The 19,917-nt window shown below is 35.3% G+C and overlaps 1 protein-coding gene and 1 pseudogene across 7 annotated transcripts in view; both read right to left on the bottom strand.

Annotated features, from left to right (window-relative positions):
• Positions 1-19,917, bottom strand: part of FARS2 (phenylalanyl-tRNA synthetase 2, mitochondrial) — a 470,289-nt gene that overhangs the window by 326,954 nt on the left and 123,418 nt on the right. For all 7 annotated transcript variants that reach the window (XM_039869411.1, XM_039869408.1, XM_039869409.1 and 4 more), the window contains one exon: positions 13,079-13,238. In XM_039869411.1, coding sequence (XP_039725345.1) covers positions 13,079-13,238 — 160 coding nt within the window. The remainder of the gene's footprint in view (positions 1-13,078; positions 13,239-19,917) is intronic.
• LOC120607780 (uncharacterized) lies at positions 13,393-13,510 on the bottom strand (annotated as a pseudogene).

The following is a 19,917-nucleotide window of genomic DNA, read 5'->3' on the forward strand; positions in this document are numbered from 1 at the left end:
AAGGCTGGCATAAACACTGCATAGTAGTTATCACTGTTCCCATCCTGCAGATGAAGAAACTGTGGCTGAAACAGTTGACGTATCTAATCTAAATTTACATAACTAGTAAATGCCAAGATCAGAATTCAAAATCAGGTCTATCAGACCACAAAGCCCTATGCTGCCCTCTACTGGAATAGACAATGAAAAACTACAATAATTCAGTTTCCCATGCAGGGTGTCCTTACAAGTTAAAGATGGCACCATCAGTCTTTTTGTTCTTCTAAGATGTAATAATGACAGCTATGATGAGAGAAAGAGAGGGAGAAAGGGGGGAGAGGGAAAGGGAGAGAGGGAGAGAGGGAGAGAGGGAGAGAGGGAGGGCGGGAGAGCCGGGGAGAGAGAGAGAGAGAGAGAGAGAAACAAAAAAGCATAGCCTAAGTTCAAAGATTTAAGAGAAACTCCACGGGCCAGAAACAGAACAAAAATGCCATGACAGAAAAAAGCACAGGGTTGCTGGAATCAGAGTCCACAACCATGAAGAGAAGCCAGGAGCTTGCCTTCTGCAGGATAATATATTGGCTTTGGATCTGAGGGGAGGTTAAAGGTCATATGCTGGGATGAAAAAAACTCTATGCTGGTAAAGAAGGATGACAAAAACTGTCACCAAATACAGCCTAAGGATGTAGCTCTAAAGAGCTGTAGGCTTAGAGAGCCTAACCACAGGTGTTGGATCTACCCTAAATCAGGGGTGGTTAGTACATCTGACAGATTCCTATAAAACCTTGTTCTGGATTTCAAGCCTAGAGAGTGAGGTGGAACCAACTATAAAACCACATAGGGAAGAAATAAGCAAAGTGGGGTGGGACAGGAGAGAGGAAAATAGAGAAAGGGAGAAAAAAAAAATCTTCCACGAAATATGATTCTGCAAACAAAAATTTCAAAATACATGAATAAATCAAATGCTAAGTAAGACGAGCCAACAAAAGCAACAATTGAACATAAATTCACTCTAGATTAAATTAATTTTATAAAACAATCTAAAATTTTAAGATAAGTGTGTTTCAGATATCCTATGAGATAGATACATGAAAGCACAACTTACTAAAAACAATCATAAGGCAATCCTTTTGAAAAACAGATTGAAACGATTCATCTTTAGGATTTTATCCATCTTCCAATCAAATTCTGCTTTGAGAAGAAAAACACCCGCTACTTAGTTTCAAAAAAATTCCTGTCACAAACATTAAGCAGTATAAGAAAAGAAGCCAAAGAAAGTATTTAGCAAGTTATAAGAAAAATAAGATAAAAGTTAGAAGAGGAAAGTGAGATGTAATGGAAAATGGGAAGAAAAAAGTATCTAAAAGAAGGGTAGTCAAAAGTGTCAAATGAAAAAGAGAGACTTCCACATCTGGCCAAGATGGAATAACGAACCAGTTTTACTCTTCCACATAATAAACTAAAAACAAACAAACAAAAAGCAATGTCATCAACAACAACAAAAGCAGACAAAATATATGAAACAATGCCACAAGGAGAGCCAGAAGTCTTCCCAAGTTGAGGAGACAGAGCTGGAAGTCTGGACTAGTCAGAGTGGCTAGAGTTCACAGGACAGAGTAAAGGGGAGAAGAGAGCTACACAAAGAGAGATCTCTGAAGAACTGCAGAATATACCCTTTTAATATTCAACTGAATACTGTCAGCGCATGTGTGATAAAGAAACTACCCAAACCAGGGAACAAACCACAACAAAGGATTAAAAGGAATAATGCTAGTAGCTCACAAGGACCAAGAACAGTGTCAATTCCCAACAGCCAAGTCGAAAACCTCATAATTCAGTTACTGAAGAGTCTTACACTGTTGTGAGAAAAACTAACTCTAGACTAAAACACTCCACTGGATCCAAAAGGATAAAAGTATTTCTAAGCAACCCCAAAACAGAGCACATGGGTATTATTAGGAATACAAAAAATCCAATATGAGGTAAAATTAGCAATGTCTGGCATCCTATAGAAAATTCTCAGGCATGCAAAGAAGAAAAAAAAAGGTAGAGAAAAATAAATAGCAATTCTCAAAGAAATGACACAAATGATAGAACTAGTAGAAAAAGACATTAAAATACATATGATACATTTGGTATATACAAAAAACTAAAGGAAAAATTGAAAATGTTAAGTAAAGATATAAAAGATATTTTAAAAAGACCTTAATTAAAACAAATGAATGAGGTAAAAAAGAAAGAACACTGCATGGAATTAGCAAATTAGACATTACAGAAAAAAATGGTGAACTGGAAGATATAGCGATGAAAATTATCCAAAATAAAACAGAAAAGAAAAAAAAGCACAGAAAGTAAACAGAGTATCAGTGAACTGTGAAAAAGTTTCAAATAGCCAAATAAACAGGTAATTGGAGCTTCCAAAGGAGGGGAGTGACAGAGAAAATATCTGGAAAAAAGTTTACCAAAATATCTCTAATTTGATGAACATTATAAACCCATAGATCCAAGAAACTCAACCAAGCCCAGGAACAAGAAATCTGATAAAAACTATACCTGCACAAATTATACTCAAATTGCTTAAAAGCAAATACAGAGAAAAAAAATCTCAAGAAACAAAGAGAAATTATACATTATGTACATAAGAACAAAGGCAAATGAAAGGATGACAGATTTCTCACAAGAAGCAGTGCGAGAAGAGAGGTAATATCTTTAAAGAACTAAAAGGAAAAAAATTGCCAATCTAGGATTATTAACCCAGTAAAAATATCTCATAAATAAAGATAAAAACTTTTTTCAGATATGCCAAAGTTGAAAGAATTCACTGCTGGCACTTGTATTACAAGAATTCACTGCTAGCAGACTTGTATTAATAGTAGTTCTTCAAGCACAAGGAAAATGGTATCAGCAGGAGACCTAGACAAAGAGCACTGGAAATGATTATTACCTGGGTAAATATAAGACTTTTTTCTTATTATTTAAATCTCCTTATAAGCTAATCAACTGTTTAAAACACAAATAACCACAATGTATTTAGGAGTTGATAACATATATAGAAATAAAATACATGACAACAATTATCAAAAAATGAAAGTGTACTGTTGTGAGGTTCTTATACTGTACATGAGTGGTATTATCACTTGAAGACAGACTATGACAACTTAAAAATGTATCACATGAAACATCAAGCAATGTGTCACTAAAATAAAGCCAAAGGAAGTTATAGCTAATAAGCCAAACGAAGGAGATAAAATAAAATAGCAAAAGGAAATCCATAATGAATCCAAAGAAAACATTAAGAAAAGAGAGAGCACAAAGGACAAATATGATGCACAAAAGTAGCAAAAGGATCATTTCAACCCAATTACATCAATAATCACAAAAATACATATAATCTAATTAAAACAACTTTGAAAAAGATGAAGTTGAAAGACTTTAACTAATTTCAAGACTTATTATGAAGCTACTATAATGAGGACAATACAGTATTATATCAAGATAGACATATAAGAGATGAATGGAGCAGAATACAAAAATAGACCCAAACATATATGGTCAATTGACTTTAGACAAAGGCACAAAGATAATTAGGTGAAGGAAAAAAAAGGTCATTTCAAGTAATGGTGCTGGAACAACTGGATATCCATATGCAAAAATAACTTCAATCTATACCTCATATCACATAAAAAATTTTTCAAAATAATCACCAAACACAGGCATAAGAAATATAAAACTGAATATAAAATAAAAAAACTATAAAACCTAAATATAAAACTGAAAACTACCGAACTTCTAGAAGAAAACATAGTAGAAAAATCTTTATCATCTTGGATTAGGAAACATTTTTTAGAAACCACATCAAAACATAATCCATAAAAGAAAGTTGGTTAGTTACATTTCATCAAAATTAAGTACTTCTGCCTTTTGAGGAAACACTGTTAAGAGAATGAAAAAGCAAGGCACAGACTGGGAGAAAATATTGGCAAATCACATATCTAATAAAAGACTTGTATCTAGAATATATACAGTTTCAAAAATCGGTAACAAGAAAACTGATTTTTTTCATGAGCAAAGGATTTGGGGACTTCACCAAAGAATAGGCATATGGATAGCAAACAGGCACATAATGCTCAGCATCACTAGTCAGTAAGGAAATGCACATTAAAGTCACAATCAGATTCCACTACATGCCTATTAGAATGGCTAAAATTAAAATGACTAACCATACCTAATAATGGTAAAGATGGCAAGCAACTTTTACTTTCACATACTGCTACTAGTCTAGAATGTAAAATGAGTCAATCTCAAAATAATTATACTGAGTGAAAAAAAAAAAAGCAGGCAAAAGAAGAATATATACTGTAGGATTTCATTTATATATGTCTAGAAAATACAAAATAATTTATAGTGATAAAAAGCAAATCACTGGTTACCTAGGCATGGTGTGGTAGGGAAAGTGGGCAGAAAAGGGGGTAAGGAAATATAACAAAGGGGCACAAAGAAACTTTAGGGGGTAATAGATAGGTTCATTATCTTGACTGTGGTGATGATTTAATATGTGCATAAATATGTCAATACTTAAATTGTATACTTTAAATTGTTTAGTTTATTGGAAGCTATTATAATTCAATAAAGCTTTTTTAAAAAAATTAAACAAAAAGGGTCGGCATAATAAGCGTTTTGCGCAATCTGTTGGATTTCGTAATTTGGAAGTTAACTGTGACCTCAGTAGAAACAGTTAAAATCAAGACAACCTGGATTGAACAGAAGTAGGAAGGTAGATGTCGTAAGTGTGGCTGAAAAGAAGAGTAAGCTTCCGAAGAAGAATGGAAGGTTAAATGACAGAATTTATTTGTTTTATTTTGGAATGATATAGTCTGGAACACATTTTAAGCTAGTAATTGAGGAAACAAGATTCTGAAGAAAATAATGAAAAGAGATCGAGGCCAAGTAGGCACAAAATTCACACCTAGTCACCTAAATTTTCCTAATGAAATAGATGAGCTTATCCTCTGACTGGGAAAAATGAGAGTGTTTGTGGTCTGGTGAAAAAGGGACTTGTACAGTGAAATGACCAAAAATAATAAAAAAAGATCCCTAACAACCGTGCCCTAGCTAAGGTGGCAGATCATAATTATAAAATCTAAGCAGACAGAGAAAAGCAGAAAGAGTATCAATTCAATATTAGGTCTTTTACAAGTGAGTAGGGCAAGTCAAAGGTTCAAAAGACTTAAAGTGATTGATAACAGAATTTAGAAAACTAACCTTGCTTTGATTATCTATCCCTTGTATAAGGCTAGGGTAGAAGAGAGACTAGAGTGACTGGAATGAATCAAGAAAGTGGGCTTTCTATAACCCTAAGGAGTAGAGAAGGAACTTTCCTCTCCCATAAATCTTAATGTTTCCAGGTTTCCTGTCTACCAACCATCTGAAAGATTAATACAAGTAGAAAGAGTATGCTGGTATTCCTTTTCCAACAGCCATAGAATCATGGACTTTAGGCTTCTTAAAAGTATTCAATTCAACCACTGTTATTTCAAGCTTTCTCCCAAGAGGTTTCCTTGTACCAACTCTTAGACCAGAAAGGTCAACTCTAGTATATATTTTCTCCATTCACCATACATCTAAAGAAACATGGGTCTTATGTCTCTCTCCATCCGATTTCTAGGGTGATGTCCTATTTCCACTGAGCACCTCTACAATGCAAGGCACTTCATATCCCCATTTCATAGCTAGTGATCCTAAGGCTCAGAGAGGGTGAATGTGTCAGGCAGTTTTTACCTGACAGTATAGCCTCCTTTGAACTACATCCAAGCCACAGGCAGCAGAGGCAACTCAACATTGCTGAATGCCGACAACTAACTGCATTGCTACTTCACTTTCTAGGAGTACTCTGAGAAAAACAAAGCTCTCCAAATCAGACAACACCAGACAGCCCAAAAGACCTGATTTAAAAATTATTAAAAGTGACGTGCTCAAATTGTTTTCAACTTGTCCATTTTAAGAACAAAGTAGAACTGACAACTATAAACCTAATTATTATTCTCAACCACTTTCACTTCATTTATATATTTTTTATAATTTTTTAATTTTTCAATTGCATTGACACAATATATTAGTTTCAGGTGTACAACCTAGTAATTAGACATTTATATAACTTACGATCAGTTCATTAACATTAACAGGGATTCACAAATAGTGAAAAATATGAAAAGCTATGGAAGATATGGGATCCTCATTACTATTACTAACTGACCTCACTCTTGACCAGAAAAACATTCACTGAACAGAGCCCGGAAGTGTCTCAGCTGAATGGGGTCGTACATAGGTCCCTGTGGAGGCTGGGTTGACAAATGAGTTATCTGGGGGAAATCAATACCTATGGAAGAAAGAGGGCCACAATAGGCTTGGGTAGAGGGAGAAGACAACAAACTGCAATCAGGCCCAAAAAAGCTTTACCCTCACCAGAAGTCTGAGGCTTCCACGGCCCACCAGAATTGGCCTGAGGTGGAGTAGTGGGGTATTAGGCAAAAATACTGGGCCTTTATGTTCCTGCCACAGCCAGTCTTTGGATGTGGGCAGCCCTGGGAAGGGCATGTCCTTAAGCAAGGAGGCTGCCCACAGCTGAGGCAATCCCTGAAGGAGCTGAGAGCTGGAGGCCCTCTGTACTCCCATCAGCCAGAGTTCTTGGAGGGTACACTGGAGGGGCATCTCAATGACCACAAAAAGACTTTTTTGCTTTTAAACAAAAGGGAAGAGACCTGACTTGCCCATGGCGACATATCTAGTCAACAGCTGAAAATCACAATCTATTTCTTCTTCAGACTAGTTCATCTAAACTATGCTCTGAGACCAATGCTTTATAGAGGGAAATGCCAGTGTTTAGCAAAGAGGCTGTAAACATCGAAGGACACATAGTAATTAAAATGTTAGGAGTCCTAAACCCCCACCTTAGTTGCTCTGAAAGAAACGATCTGCCAAATATGGTACAAAATATAAGGGAAACAATTTAGAAATGTTAAAAATGACAGCAAATTCCACAAGCATAAAAACAGTCTAAAGGTTATTTTATTACTTTCTGATTCTTAACTGATAACCTCTCTTATAACAGCCTTAGGACGCTGGTACAATTGAAATGTTAGCAGAAAATAATAAACTGCTTTAGAGAGGGGGAAAAAACCCTCAAACTAAAACAGCTGTAATAACAACACATTGCCACAAGGAAATAGTGTGATCTAATTTTTAATTTTGTTTTTCAAGCACAAAGGAATACAACACTAAAAATTTTTAAAAAGTGAAAAACTTAGACAAACTTATAAAAACAAATACAAAAAGTTGTTAATAATTCTGAGGCCTGCTGAGGCAGTTCCTATTCATTAATTTTAAAAAGTTAAATTTGAAGTTTTAAAAATGATCTTTAGTACCCCAAAATGTAACCGAATATGATGTAGTAAACAGGGCTTTACTCCAAGTTAGGGGTAGGGAGGCAGAGCAAGGGGAGAGTCAGAGGGCAGTACCTAGGGAGAGGCCCAATTTTTTATCACCACGGCTTTTGTACACCTCTCATTATCAGAAATATTCCTATAATGATTTCTTTCTATCTTTTCAAAAGAGCTAACCTCTAACATGGACTCAGAAGTGAGACTGTAGGGCTAAAACTGTGCCTCAAATATTTCCCAGCTGTGTGATCGTTATATGGTGCTTCATTTCTCTGTGTAGGTTCTCATCTGAAAAACAGACATTATAACAATACAACATCATGGATACAGTTTAAAAAATCTTTATTAAAGTGCTTAGTGTAGAGTTTGGCACTGTTAAATATTATCCCTATTATTGCCATCATCATTATTATTGCTATTATTAATCTAAATGACATGCAGATTATTTGTACCTAGACAGGATTACCAAGACATTCTCAGAAACACCCGCCCAAAGAAAAACTGAAATGACTCTCTGAAACACCTTAAGAAAGAACATGGCACTTCTCTTCAGAATGCGGAAGACACAGCCAAGAGTCCTGAGGGAGCTGTTAACATTCAGTGTGAACACGATGAGAGCACACAGCACCTATTTTCTGTAATATATAACCCCTCACCCTTATACTTCCTAATGAACCTGGGTTTGGGTCACTTTCTCCCCTGCTTAATAGCTGCCCTGAGAAGCATCTTAGCAGATGGTACAAACATGTAGACACACCCGGGAACAAGCTCACACATTCCCTCTGGCAATTGCTTCCTCAGCAATACACTCGGTAAAGATGCACCAGGGCTACACAGATGTGTGGCTAACACATCTTTATGGATTTTCAAGGTGTTTGGCTACTGTGCAGATGGGGTTAAAAATGACCTCATGGCTGTAAAGAAAGAAAAAGAGGATTTTTTCACAGATAGGCTTTAGTGCATATGAACAACATATATTCTTCAGGCAGGTGGGTTTTTACTTTAATGCCATTCCATAATTCTGCTGATTCAGTCTTATAAACAAAAAATAAATTTGAAGATTTACAAGACAGCAACTCTGATCTGTAATGAAATGTGACACCTAAAAGTCTAGGCCAGTTGTATTTTAAAAATAAAGCAAACATTTGCCTGAAGTAGAGAAGCTACAATTTCACTGCTGTTTCAAGAGTTAAGATTCTTAATTCTTGGCCATGGGCATGATGGGTATCATAGTCAGAAAAATCATAAACTGCAGAAATGTTTTTTTTTTTTTGTAAGGAAAACTGCTACCTGGAAACTTTCACCTCAACACACAGTTTTGAAAGCTATTTAAATATAAATATTTTAAAAAATGACACAAAGGAAAGTCAAGGACCATATTCAGAAAAATGAATATTCTCGAGGACCATGGGAACATTTTTTATAATCACTACAGGGTCTAGCATGTTGCACCCTTTTTAAAATATTTGCTGCTGCTCGGAGAGAATGTTAAGGCCACCATCAAGACCAATTTGTCTGCTGTGCCATAGTCTGATACAAAATTACATCTCATTTCATTAGACAAAATTAAGACAAAATCAGCCATAACTATTGTTCTTGATAGTATTACTGTTTCTTCATATGCTCCCTGCTTTTATTGCCTTGTCATAATTTTCCTTCCCTCCCTCATTCCTTCATTTTTTTCATATTTACACATTTAACATTTTCTTTTTACAAGGCACCTTTCACATGTTAGCTCATTTTATGCTCATGTAAAACAAGTGTTACTACTCTGACTTTTAAAAGTTAGAAAACTGAGGCCTAAAGCACTAAATGACCTGTTCAAGATTTCAGAGTAAGTGAATGAAAGAGAACTTTAATTTTTCTGATTCCATACTACTATATCCCACTGGTCATGAGATTTTTCTATTAACCATTTTTCTTCCTTTCTCCTCTTCCTTCTTCATTCCTTAAGGTTACACGGCTTTATGCTTGTTCTCCATGACCAGTGTCAGCTGGATGCTCCCCACCCAAGAACCTTTCCTGGAGCCCATGCCGAGGTGCCTCTCCTCTGTGCTCCTGCAGCACGCACTGTTTCCCTGTGAGAGGATTTAAGATTCATGGCTCCTTGAAGGCAGGGACTATGTCTAGCTTATTCAGTATTGTGATGCTCACAATATGGTAAAAATCCAGTGGTACTTCCTGCTCAGAAAAATATAAGTCCATCCCCAAAGAGAGATAAGATGATCACAACAAGACACCTCCTCCAGGATTCAGCATGAGCTCCAGGAAAGGGTCCTGATTCTAGGACAGCTGAGCCAGCACTAGAGGGTAAGTAAGAATTAGCCAAGTGAAGGAGCTGGTGGTACTAAACAGGGGTGTAGTGGGGCGGGAGGGAATTTGAAAAATAACAAAGAAGAAGGAAAAACAGAAATACTAGTCATTAGAGAAAGCAGGCTACCCATCTATTCAGAATCAGTTATTTAACTATGAGGCAGTTTCTAAACCTCACAAACAGCAAGTCATTTGATGATAGAAATGTGTAGCAAGACATAAATAAGGAGAGCTCTAATAATTCTCTCCATAGACTGACAATAGAAAAATTTAGATTAAGCATGAATCTTTTTGCAAAGCTACTAGAGACAGACCACTACCTCCCTAAAATACACAAATCCCTTCTACCATAACCTGCCTCAAAAATGGCTTCAACAACACAATCCATCTCCCTGCATTCCAGTGTTAAATAGATTATATTACTGCTAAGAATAGCATAATTCCTTTCTTTTATCATTAAAGAGAAGGCGGCTATAATAGGATTTTCACAACAGTAGTCTCTATCTGAAACCTGTTTCACTATTACATTATACCATTTTAATATGAAATATTTCAAACCAGACAAATAGAAAATACCAAATTTCCATGTACCCATTATTCAGTTTTATCAAATCATAACATTTTTTCATATGTAACTTTATATCTTTTTTATTTAAAAAAAAAACAAAACACTATGAACACATTTGAAGCCTGGTTTGTACCTCTTTCCTAATACCATTTTCCACTTCCTAGAAAAAGACACAAGCATGAAGCTGATATACGCTTTTTAAAAATGTATGCATATAAAGAATATATAGGATTATTTAGTGGCTTCTTAAATATTACATAAACTTGACAATATGGAAGTCTAGACATTCAAACAAACCCTGATAAAATAGGACATCCATCAAAAGCTTACTAAATTATAACAAGAATCCTTTTAAATACATATTTGAGTTTACACATAGGTAGGGGAAATCTGGAGGTAGGAAAAATAGAAGTGAATCAAGAGTTATAAGTGAGCACTCAAGTTCTAGCTGCGGGAGATGGTAACTGAGACTCCTACATAGAACCAGGACTTTCTACTACATCTATTTTTCTATATCTTTGTCAACACTTATAAATGTTAGATTTTCAAAAGTATTTTCATATATGGAAAATTACAAAGGATAGATCATGGTGGCTTTCATTTGTTTTCCCCTGATTACTAATAAGGGTGATCATCTCTTCATGTATCCATTCTAGCTACATTATTTGTCACCTTCATGCTCACACATTTCTCTTAGGTTCATTTTCATTTGTTTCTTTGGAGTTATTTATATATGTTAAATGCTTATTTGACATACTACTACACTTCTATTAGAATAGCTAAAATTAAAATGACTGACTATATCAAGTGTTGTTGAAAATGTAGATAGAGCAACTAGAACTGTCATACACAACTAGAAGCAATGCGAAATTGCACAATCACTTCAGAAAACGGTTTAGTAGCATCTCAGAAGTTAAATTACACCTACCATATGATCCGACAATTCTACCCCTAGGTATTTACTGAAGAGAAATGAAAGCATATATCCATACAAAGACTTGTGCATGAATGTGATTAGAAGCTTTATTTGTATTAGCAAAAGACTGGAAATAATCCAAATATCTGTCAATGGGTGGATGGATAAACTATGGAATGGAATGCTTAGCAATAAAGAGGAATAAGCTATTGGTATACAGTACCCCATGGATGGATCTCCAAATAATTAGCCTAAGTAAAATAAGCCAAGCCAAAAAAAAAAGGAGTAAACATTATAGATTTCCATTTATATAAATCTAAAAGGTGTGAACTAATTAATAGTGACAGAAAGTAGTTCACTGGTGGCCTGGAGTAAGGAAATGTAGGGAAGGGCAAGAAGAAGAGATTACTGAGGGACAGCAGGAAACTATTGGAGGTGATGAACATGTTTATTTTCTTGATTCTGCTGGTGGTTTCAAAGGTGTATACATGTGTCAAAACTTAGAAAATTGTGTAAATACATTCAGTTTATTGTATGTCAACTTAGTAGATTGTAAATTTAAATATGTATAGTTTATTTTATGTCAATTATACCTCAATAAAACTGTTCTTTAAAAAGTGCACTAGAATAAGAGAATAAAAAAGAATCCTAACCATGCTAGACTTCTGTCTTCTAAATATTTTTTAAATGTAGGTCATAATTAAAGAAAATCTCCTAACCTCTTTACAGCTTTCTAAAAACAAACAAAATATTACCTCAAGGAAGTTAGAAATAGTTGGGGGGGGGTGGGGATGAATTATAAACAAAAATTTTCTTGGGAAAAATAATACAAAGGCAAGTGATTAAAGTGAGAGTCTACCTCTTAAAAGTATTGTTATTCCTCCAGGAAATTCACTGTTAAGGTTTTTGCTGTCCACTGTAGTAATCAGTACATAAATATGTAAAATTTTCTACTGGGCTCACTCGCATGGTTAAGAATCTTGCCCCACATGGGTGAACCTACAGGGTATTATGCTAAGAAAAATAAGTCAGACAGAGAAAGACAAATACCATATGATTTCACTTATGTGTGGAATCTAAAAACCAAAATAAATAAACAAGCAAAACAGAAACAAACTCACAGACACAGAAAACAAGCTGATGGTTGCCAAGTGGGAGGGGGCTTGGGAGGCTGGGTTAAAATGGTGAAGGGATTAAGAAGCACAAATTGGCAGTTACAAAATAGTCACAGATGTTTAACACACAGCATAGGGAATACAGTCAATGATATTATAATAACTATGTATGGTGTCAGGTAGGACCAGACCCATTGGGGGGATCACTTAGTAAGCTATATACATGTCTAACCACTATGCTGTACACCTGAAACTAATATAATATTGACTGTCAAGTGTAATTTTTTTAAATAGATAGATAAATAAATAAATAAGTAGATAGATAGATAAATGAATGAATGAATGAATGAATAAATAAATAGATAGATAGATAGATAAATAAATAAATAAATAAAATGAGTGGAAATAAAGAATCTTGCCCCATTGATTATGTCTGACTCAATGATAACATAGTTATACAATAACACTAATCAGTCTGTACACTTTCTCCCCATTGATGACCCTGATCTTAATCCATTATCATTCTTTTCATAGGATATCATCATTTCCTTCCCTAGCTAATTTCATTTTCATATCTTTCTGCTCACATGGAACAAACCAGGAAATCTACAAGTTCTACCTCACTAAGGACCCAAAACATTAAGCCACAACTTAGACCAAAAAATTTAGATACAACTAGCCTTAATGATTTCACGAATATGATAATTACGGAATATTTAACCCCCAAAGACAAAGGCATTTGAGTACCTACCATCTCCAAAAAGATGTGTCACAAGCCTGGTAAGTGTCTGCTTAAGGTCAAACTCTACGAGCTTCATGGCCTCCATGGTATGTGTCTCTTGTTTATGGGTAGAACGAGAACTCTGTTCAAAGAGCTGCAGGCTTTCTCCATCCTTTATGCCAGCAAATAACTGTAAACCAAGAGGAATAATATAAATAAATAAAATAGTATCCTTGCCAGTCTATATCTAAAAATATAATGTGGGAATCGAGAGGCAACCCTTGGTTGACCTCACAGATGGCAAAGACCTTGTCAGCTTACAATCCCTTATTTTTTATTTTTTACGCCTACAGCACCTGGTCTTCCTAGGTGGTCTCCCATCCAAGTACAACTAGGCCCGACCCTGCTTAGCTTCCAGGATCAGACGGGATCAGGCTTGTTCAAGGTAGCATGGCCGTAGACTTCCATTAAGTCTTATAATAGCCAATGAACATACTGAAATTAACATTCATTTACTACCAACTTTGAATAAAGCACTATGTTACATGTAATGAAGAGTGATTAGGGAATTAAAAGACACTTCTGTTCTTTGCTTATCTCTCTGTTTTAGTTTTGTGTTAACTTATAGTCATTGCCTCACAAGAGACATTATCCTCAATGTTAGTGAATATACCAGTGAATCAGGCTTTCAGACTCTAAAATTGTATCCCTGACCGGACCAGTGTCCTTAGAGCATGTCCTGAGACTAGATAGAAAGAAGAGTCCAGGAGTTAAATCCTGTAAAGTCCATGAAGGCAGGAAGTAAGCTGGACTTTGCTATTTCCATCTCTCCAAAGCACAGGACAGGGCCTGAAGCATATTGCTGCCACTTTGCTATCCAGGTAAACTCTAGCAAGTGATATGGCAGCTAAGTCTCAGATAATGCTTTGTAAAATAGAAATAGTAACACTAAATTAGATACTTCATAATAATTAAATAAGATAATGCATGAAAATCATAGAGTACCTGGCACATTGCAATGGCTAAATAAAGTTTCCTCATTATCATATAATCATAATTAATCACAGGTATTATTATTCATAAGATGCTTTACCGCCAAAATAATGTCCCCATCTTTAACAACAAAGCCGAGCTTTACCTGCTAGGAGATTGACTCAAGAAGGAGAACTGAGCAATTGAATCTACCATTCTTTCCATCTGATGTCTCATGAAATTAAAAATTTTTTTAAATCTTTTAATAAAAGGATAAATTAACTACTGTTTTTAATAACATTGGGCTGAATAATTAGAACCAAATCTCCTGATAAATCTATTAAACAATACAAAAATTCTTAAAAGCATTAAAGAAGTAACACAATAGAGAGAAAGCACAAAGCCAGAAAAACGTCCAGCACAAGGCAAGAGAAAAATAATGAGAATATTTGCCTATCCAATGTATCAACTGAAAACCTTAACATTGGTTTTGACGGCTTACCAGAGCAAGTGAGGCCAAAGTAAAAGTCCACAGCATCTGTGTCAGATAAACAGCCTTAAAGGACTTATCCTCATGATAAGAATGAATACAAAAGTAAACCAGTTCTTATATGGACTTTTAGTCAGGTGACATATTACCTGGGCACATAGAGAGAACCTCAGGCTGTGAAAATAAACGAAGGCAATTCCAGAATGGTGGTTCTTTTAAGTGTCCGGCAAAATCAAACATGTCATAATTCTGGGAGTCCACCTGCACGCTGCAGGCTTCCATTATTCATTATGGCCAATCTAGTTTAGTAGATTTAGTAGGTCAATCAGAAGCATTGGCATGTGCATGTAAGCACAGAAAACATATCAAAAATATTAGGGGAGGATGAGGATGGTTGAAGGAACAAATTCAAAACACACTGATGTTTCCCAAAGAGCAGCACATATTCTATTAATAAGATTTAGAGAGGTATGGAGATAAATATTTTATTTTAGTAGTTTAATAGTTTTATATTAATTTAATTGTATACTACACAAATATCTTATACCAAATCCTTAACTTACCACACAATATAGCTTAGAATAATGCTACGTTAAAGAAGTCAATCACTTCAAGACTATTTTTTAAAAACTATGAAGATCTAACAGTATATGCAATACATAAGTATATCTGAAAAATATCTATAACTTACACTAAAGACTGAAGTTTAAAAAACTCTGAAAGAAGGAAAAGTGGTAATTCATTATGCCATCTGCACATACAACAAAGAAGAATAAGACCATGAAAACAAGTAAGCTATTATTTCTAAAGGAAATATAATATTAGAGCTGGAAGGGACTTTAGAGATCAGCTAAGCCAAACCCAAATGAGGAAATGAAATCCAGAGAGATGAAGTTTCAGAGAGGATAAGATCACTTAGCCACTTAGTCACCAAGCTAGGACTAAAATACTCATCCCACCTTTGATTCCAGGGACCATTAAGTGGCTGCCTCTCACTTAGCTTTATGCTTGAGACACATCCACTGTTGATGAAATTAAATTAGATGTCCATTAACTGCATACACTAGCCTGTGTCTTTTGTTTTTCCACTAGGATTTCTTCTATTTCTCTGACATTTTCTTAAGTGTCCGTGCACAAATCCAAAGGACCCAGAACACAAATTCCACCTCTACTGCAACTGCCAGGGCAAGTAGTTCACAAATGAGAAAAAGCAGGTATAAGAAATTAATTCTAATCAGGCTTTAAAATAAAAGTGGATTGCAAAAACCAATTAAATTAAAAATTTTTTAATATCAAAAGAATTTTTTAAATGGCCCAGATTTTAAACACACATTTTAAAAAGCAAATAAATAGCCAACTGTAAACAGAGCTTGTACAGCAAAATTTCAAGGAGTCAATTAGGACTTCTCAAAGCAGTCATTTTTCTATTCAGCCATTTAAAAATATCCATTGGTCACTGGTTTAATCTACTGAATCTCCCGTAAGTATTAATGCTAAACACTCAACCACTCTGCCTCCATCTGAGTTCCTATGACAGATAAAATGACTCTGTAACAAATGGCTGCTGTTGTCCCTGCTTGCACTACTATTGGCTAACAGTTATTGATCATTTACTATTCTTGCTACCTTACTGGGTGCTTACCTTGTTTACAATACGGTTTCATTTAATCTTCACAATCTTTATTATTTCCTTATTTCTCATATAAGAAACCTGAGGTTTAGAGAAGTTAAATAACTTTACACTATCACATAGCAAGTTGTAAAGCCTAAATTCAAAACAAAATCTGACTCACAACCATACTTCAAGGCTCCATGGTTATTTCCATAAGAGCATATACATCATCATCTTTTGGGCTTCAGTGTAAAAAGAATCTATAAAGTCAGATAAATGAGATTAAGAATTGAATATAAAACACGAAGAGAGATGTGCTACAGTAGTTCCATACACTGATATTAGGCACCTTATTTAAAAGTGATGGTTTCTCATAATTAAATCATTATGGAACAAGGTAAATAAATCCTTCAAAAATGATTAAGATTTGTCTTTCAAATGCGTTAATATGTGCAACTGCATCAATGTGAATGGTTGAGGAAGATTGCTTTGAGACCAAATGTGAGCTACAACAATGTTGTGCATCAGTAACAGGAAGGCATTGTTTGGTAGAGGCCACACAGACTTCCAAAGGCAATATCCAGTGTAAGGAGGATGATATTTCTGTCGTGCCTATTGTGACACCAGAACTTGATGGAGGTTATCTCAGTCCTTTCATTCTGAACTGAAGGGGAGAAGAGAACCAAGGGAACACAGCAGTAGAAACGTGGAAAAGAAATGCTTGAAAGGTGAAGAAATAAATAATACTCAGACAAGTAAAAAGCAGAAGAAACATTACACAAACCCAAAAGTGGTTCAGAAGAAACCCTCCAGAGAGAAAGGCCATGGGTTTGTGATATTGTTGTTCTTTTTATATAACTTTAAAAGATGACATGGCATAGAAAATAATCAAAATAAAACCTTAATTCAAGCAGTCCCTGTGGTGGCTGGGGGCTCATAAAAGGCAAGGTCCTTCAAGGATACCCAACGAGAATGTTTTAAGCATGTGAGATGCACAGGATCATATGTTCATTGCATTTTAACTCAATCTTAATGCTGATGCAATAATTCCACTTTCTAGCTTGAGGTATCTGAGCCTGGGCAATAGGTTTGAGGGCTAGCCTAATCTCACAGCAAAAGAAAAATTTACGCTTAAGAAACTGTGGTAGCAGCATCAAGACAATATTTAGAAAAGTAAATCAGAAACAGATGTATTACTTTCAAGTTACCAAGCATTTCTTCATTATAACATTAAAACAAATATGATAAGGTCCCTTCAACATTTGAAAATTTAATCAGTTCATAAGCCAATTAGCCATAACTATATCACCAATTTAGTTAATTTTAGGTTCAAAAGTCAATCTTTGCCTGAGGTAATAGACCAAAAGTCTAAAACCCTGTGAGACAGACCATAACAGCATAATTGCTCTGAAAAATATCAAATACAAGTACAAGAAACATGAGTAGTGAAGAGACAATCCAAGATAACATTAATGGAAAAATACTGCTGGGTGACATAGCCAAACAAAATAGTTTAAGTAGACAGATTGAGTACAAGAAAGAAATGAGGTCATAACTATGAATTCGAGCTGTGCAAAGCAGCATTTTATTTTAATAAAGAAGAAGAGGAGGGAAGTGGAAGGAGCAGGGGAAGGAGAAAAAAAGGAGAAGGGGAAGAAGAGGAAGAGGAGCTTTAAAATCTCAATAACAGAACCCAAATGACATTTTGGTTTTGTGGGGTTCCTCCTAGATTGAAGTTATGCCTACATTTATAAACATTTAGTTCCTCAAGTTGATATTTTTAAATGTTTAATTTAACTGTATGACTCTGAGAAAGGATCTGACTCAAAAAATTACCAGCTTAATTAAATAGGGGAAATTTTTTTAAAAAATAGTCTCTGAGAATTCTTCGGCAGCTGGGAGTGTGGGGTGGGAGGGGGCGTTGTGGGGAGACAATAACAGAGCTGGGAAGTGAAAACCCAAAGGTTACCAAAGAATACAAGATAGTTGATAAACTGCTTCTTTTTTAAGGATTTTTGAAATCTCCTGACACTGGAAAGTGGGCCAGATAACAGAAAAGGGGATTTGGAGAGAAGAGACAGGGTTATTTAAAATTTTTTCAGAATGATTTCACTGCAGATTACATGATACAAATGCTCTCTTCTTTCTTACTTACAAAATTATCAACAGATTCCACATCGCTCATTAATGACTGGACTCACAGTAAACAAAAGAAGTCCCTAGTTCTGTATTCTACTGAGTGGGAAATGAAAACAAGAGGGTGCACTAGTGAGCACAAACATATTAACCAGAAGAGACTTAATTCCAAACTGTATGGCTAAAAAAAATGATAGGTCAGTATAAAGTCAGTGATGGGTATGATCTTTTCACCAAAACACTACTCTCTTCATTATTATTCTTCATGAACCCATTTTAAAAAGCTGTATTTACTAAATAATACTTTTCAAATTAAAGACACATATAACTGACACCAGGGTCACATTGACTTGATAAAATTCAAATTAATATTTATCTTTCTCTGTAGCCTTTTTTCCCTTCAATTGTATGATTTCTCAAAGGGATAAGAAGTGGGGTTTAGGATAAAACAATCCCAAAGAAACAATAAGGGAGACTGTTCAAATTATTGATTCAACTCATGTTTCTGAATTATCAGTATACAAGTACTCCTCTCACCATCAAAAATATTTGAAAAGAGCACAGCAAGAAGGTTTGGAAATATAGATAAAAATAAATGTAGGTAATAATAAGTAAAAATTGGTTTACTAATTGTGACAAATGTGCCATAGTAGTATAAGATGTCAGTAATAGGGGAAACTGGGTGTGGGGAACACAGGAACTCTCTGTACTGCCTTTGCAATTTTTCCATAAACCTAGAATGATTCTAAAATATAAAGTTTATTAAGAAATTGAATATAGGTACCCTATACTCCTTTGATTGAGATCATCATGCTCAAGAGAGACTAAAGCCCAAACAGCAACATTTCAAATTCTTATTGTGAAAGAAGACAGGCTACCATGATTTTTAAGCCACTTAGAGCAACAGGAAAGGGCTCCGTGAACAAGTGTCACCTCAAGAGTAAGGACCTTGAACACAACGATGAACACAGTGCCCTGAACACAACAGATGCTTCACACATTTCTTCTTAATTATTTCATTAATTTAGAACTATCTCTCTAAGCACGTGCTGAGTCAAGACCAAATCTTGTATTAGCTGTTCTCTCCAGTTAACTTCAGAGACCAATCATGTATCTCACTCCTGAAAACATCTATCCTACCTACATTACTTTCACTAGGGGGAAAAAAAAATTGGTTTTATCTTCTTCCAAGAAAAGAAAAGGCATCAGATAAGAAACTCCCCCCGCCCCAACTTCTAGCCTTCATTCCCATACATAAATTGTATTTGCCTTTGCAGTCATGTTTAATTCTTCATGCCCAATTAATTTGGGGGGAGGAGGAGAAGTGTACCTTCCTCCTGTCGGGCTCTAGGCATTACTAACCTCTCTCCAGTGAACTGAATACACCCAATCCCATCACTTTCTATTTCCTCAAAGTTCTTAGAAATCATCTCATGTCTCCTATACCTTTGATCTCTCTTATGGCTATCTCCTCAGTAAACATATTCAATCCTTCCCTTTAAACGAACAGTCCACAAAATAAACAAAACTCTCACTGATCCTATTTCCTCACAAGACTACCCTTTCTCCTCTTCCCAGTCAAGCTGGCCACTCTTTCTTGGTTACCTTCACAGCTTCCCTTTCCTTGCTTTCATGTTGCTAAATATTTGTATTCCACAG

Source organism: Pteropus medius, unplaced genomic scaffold (genome assembly GCF_902729225.1).
Source record: "Pteropus medius unplaced genomic scaffold, Ma_sr-lr_union100, whole genome shotgun sequence".
Classification (NCBI taxonomy): domain Eukaryota; kingdom Metazoa; phylum Chordata; class Mammalia; order Chiroptera; family Pteropodidae; genus Pteropus; species Pteropus medius.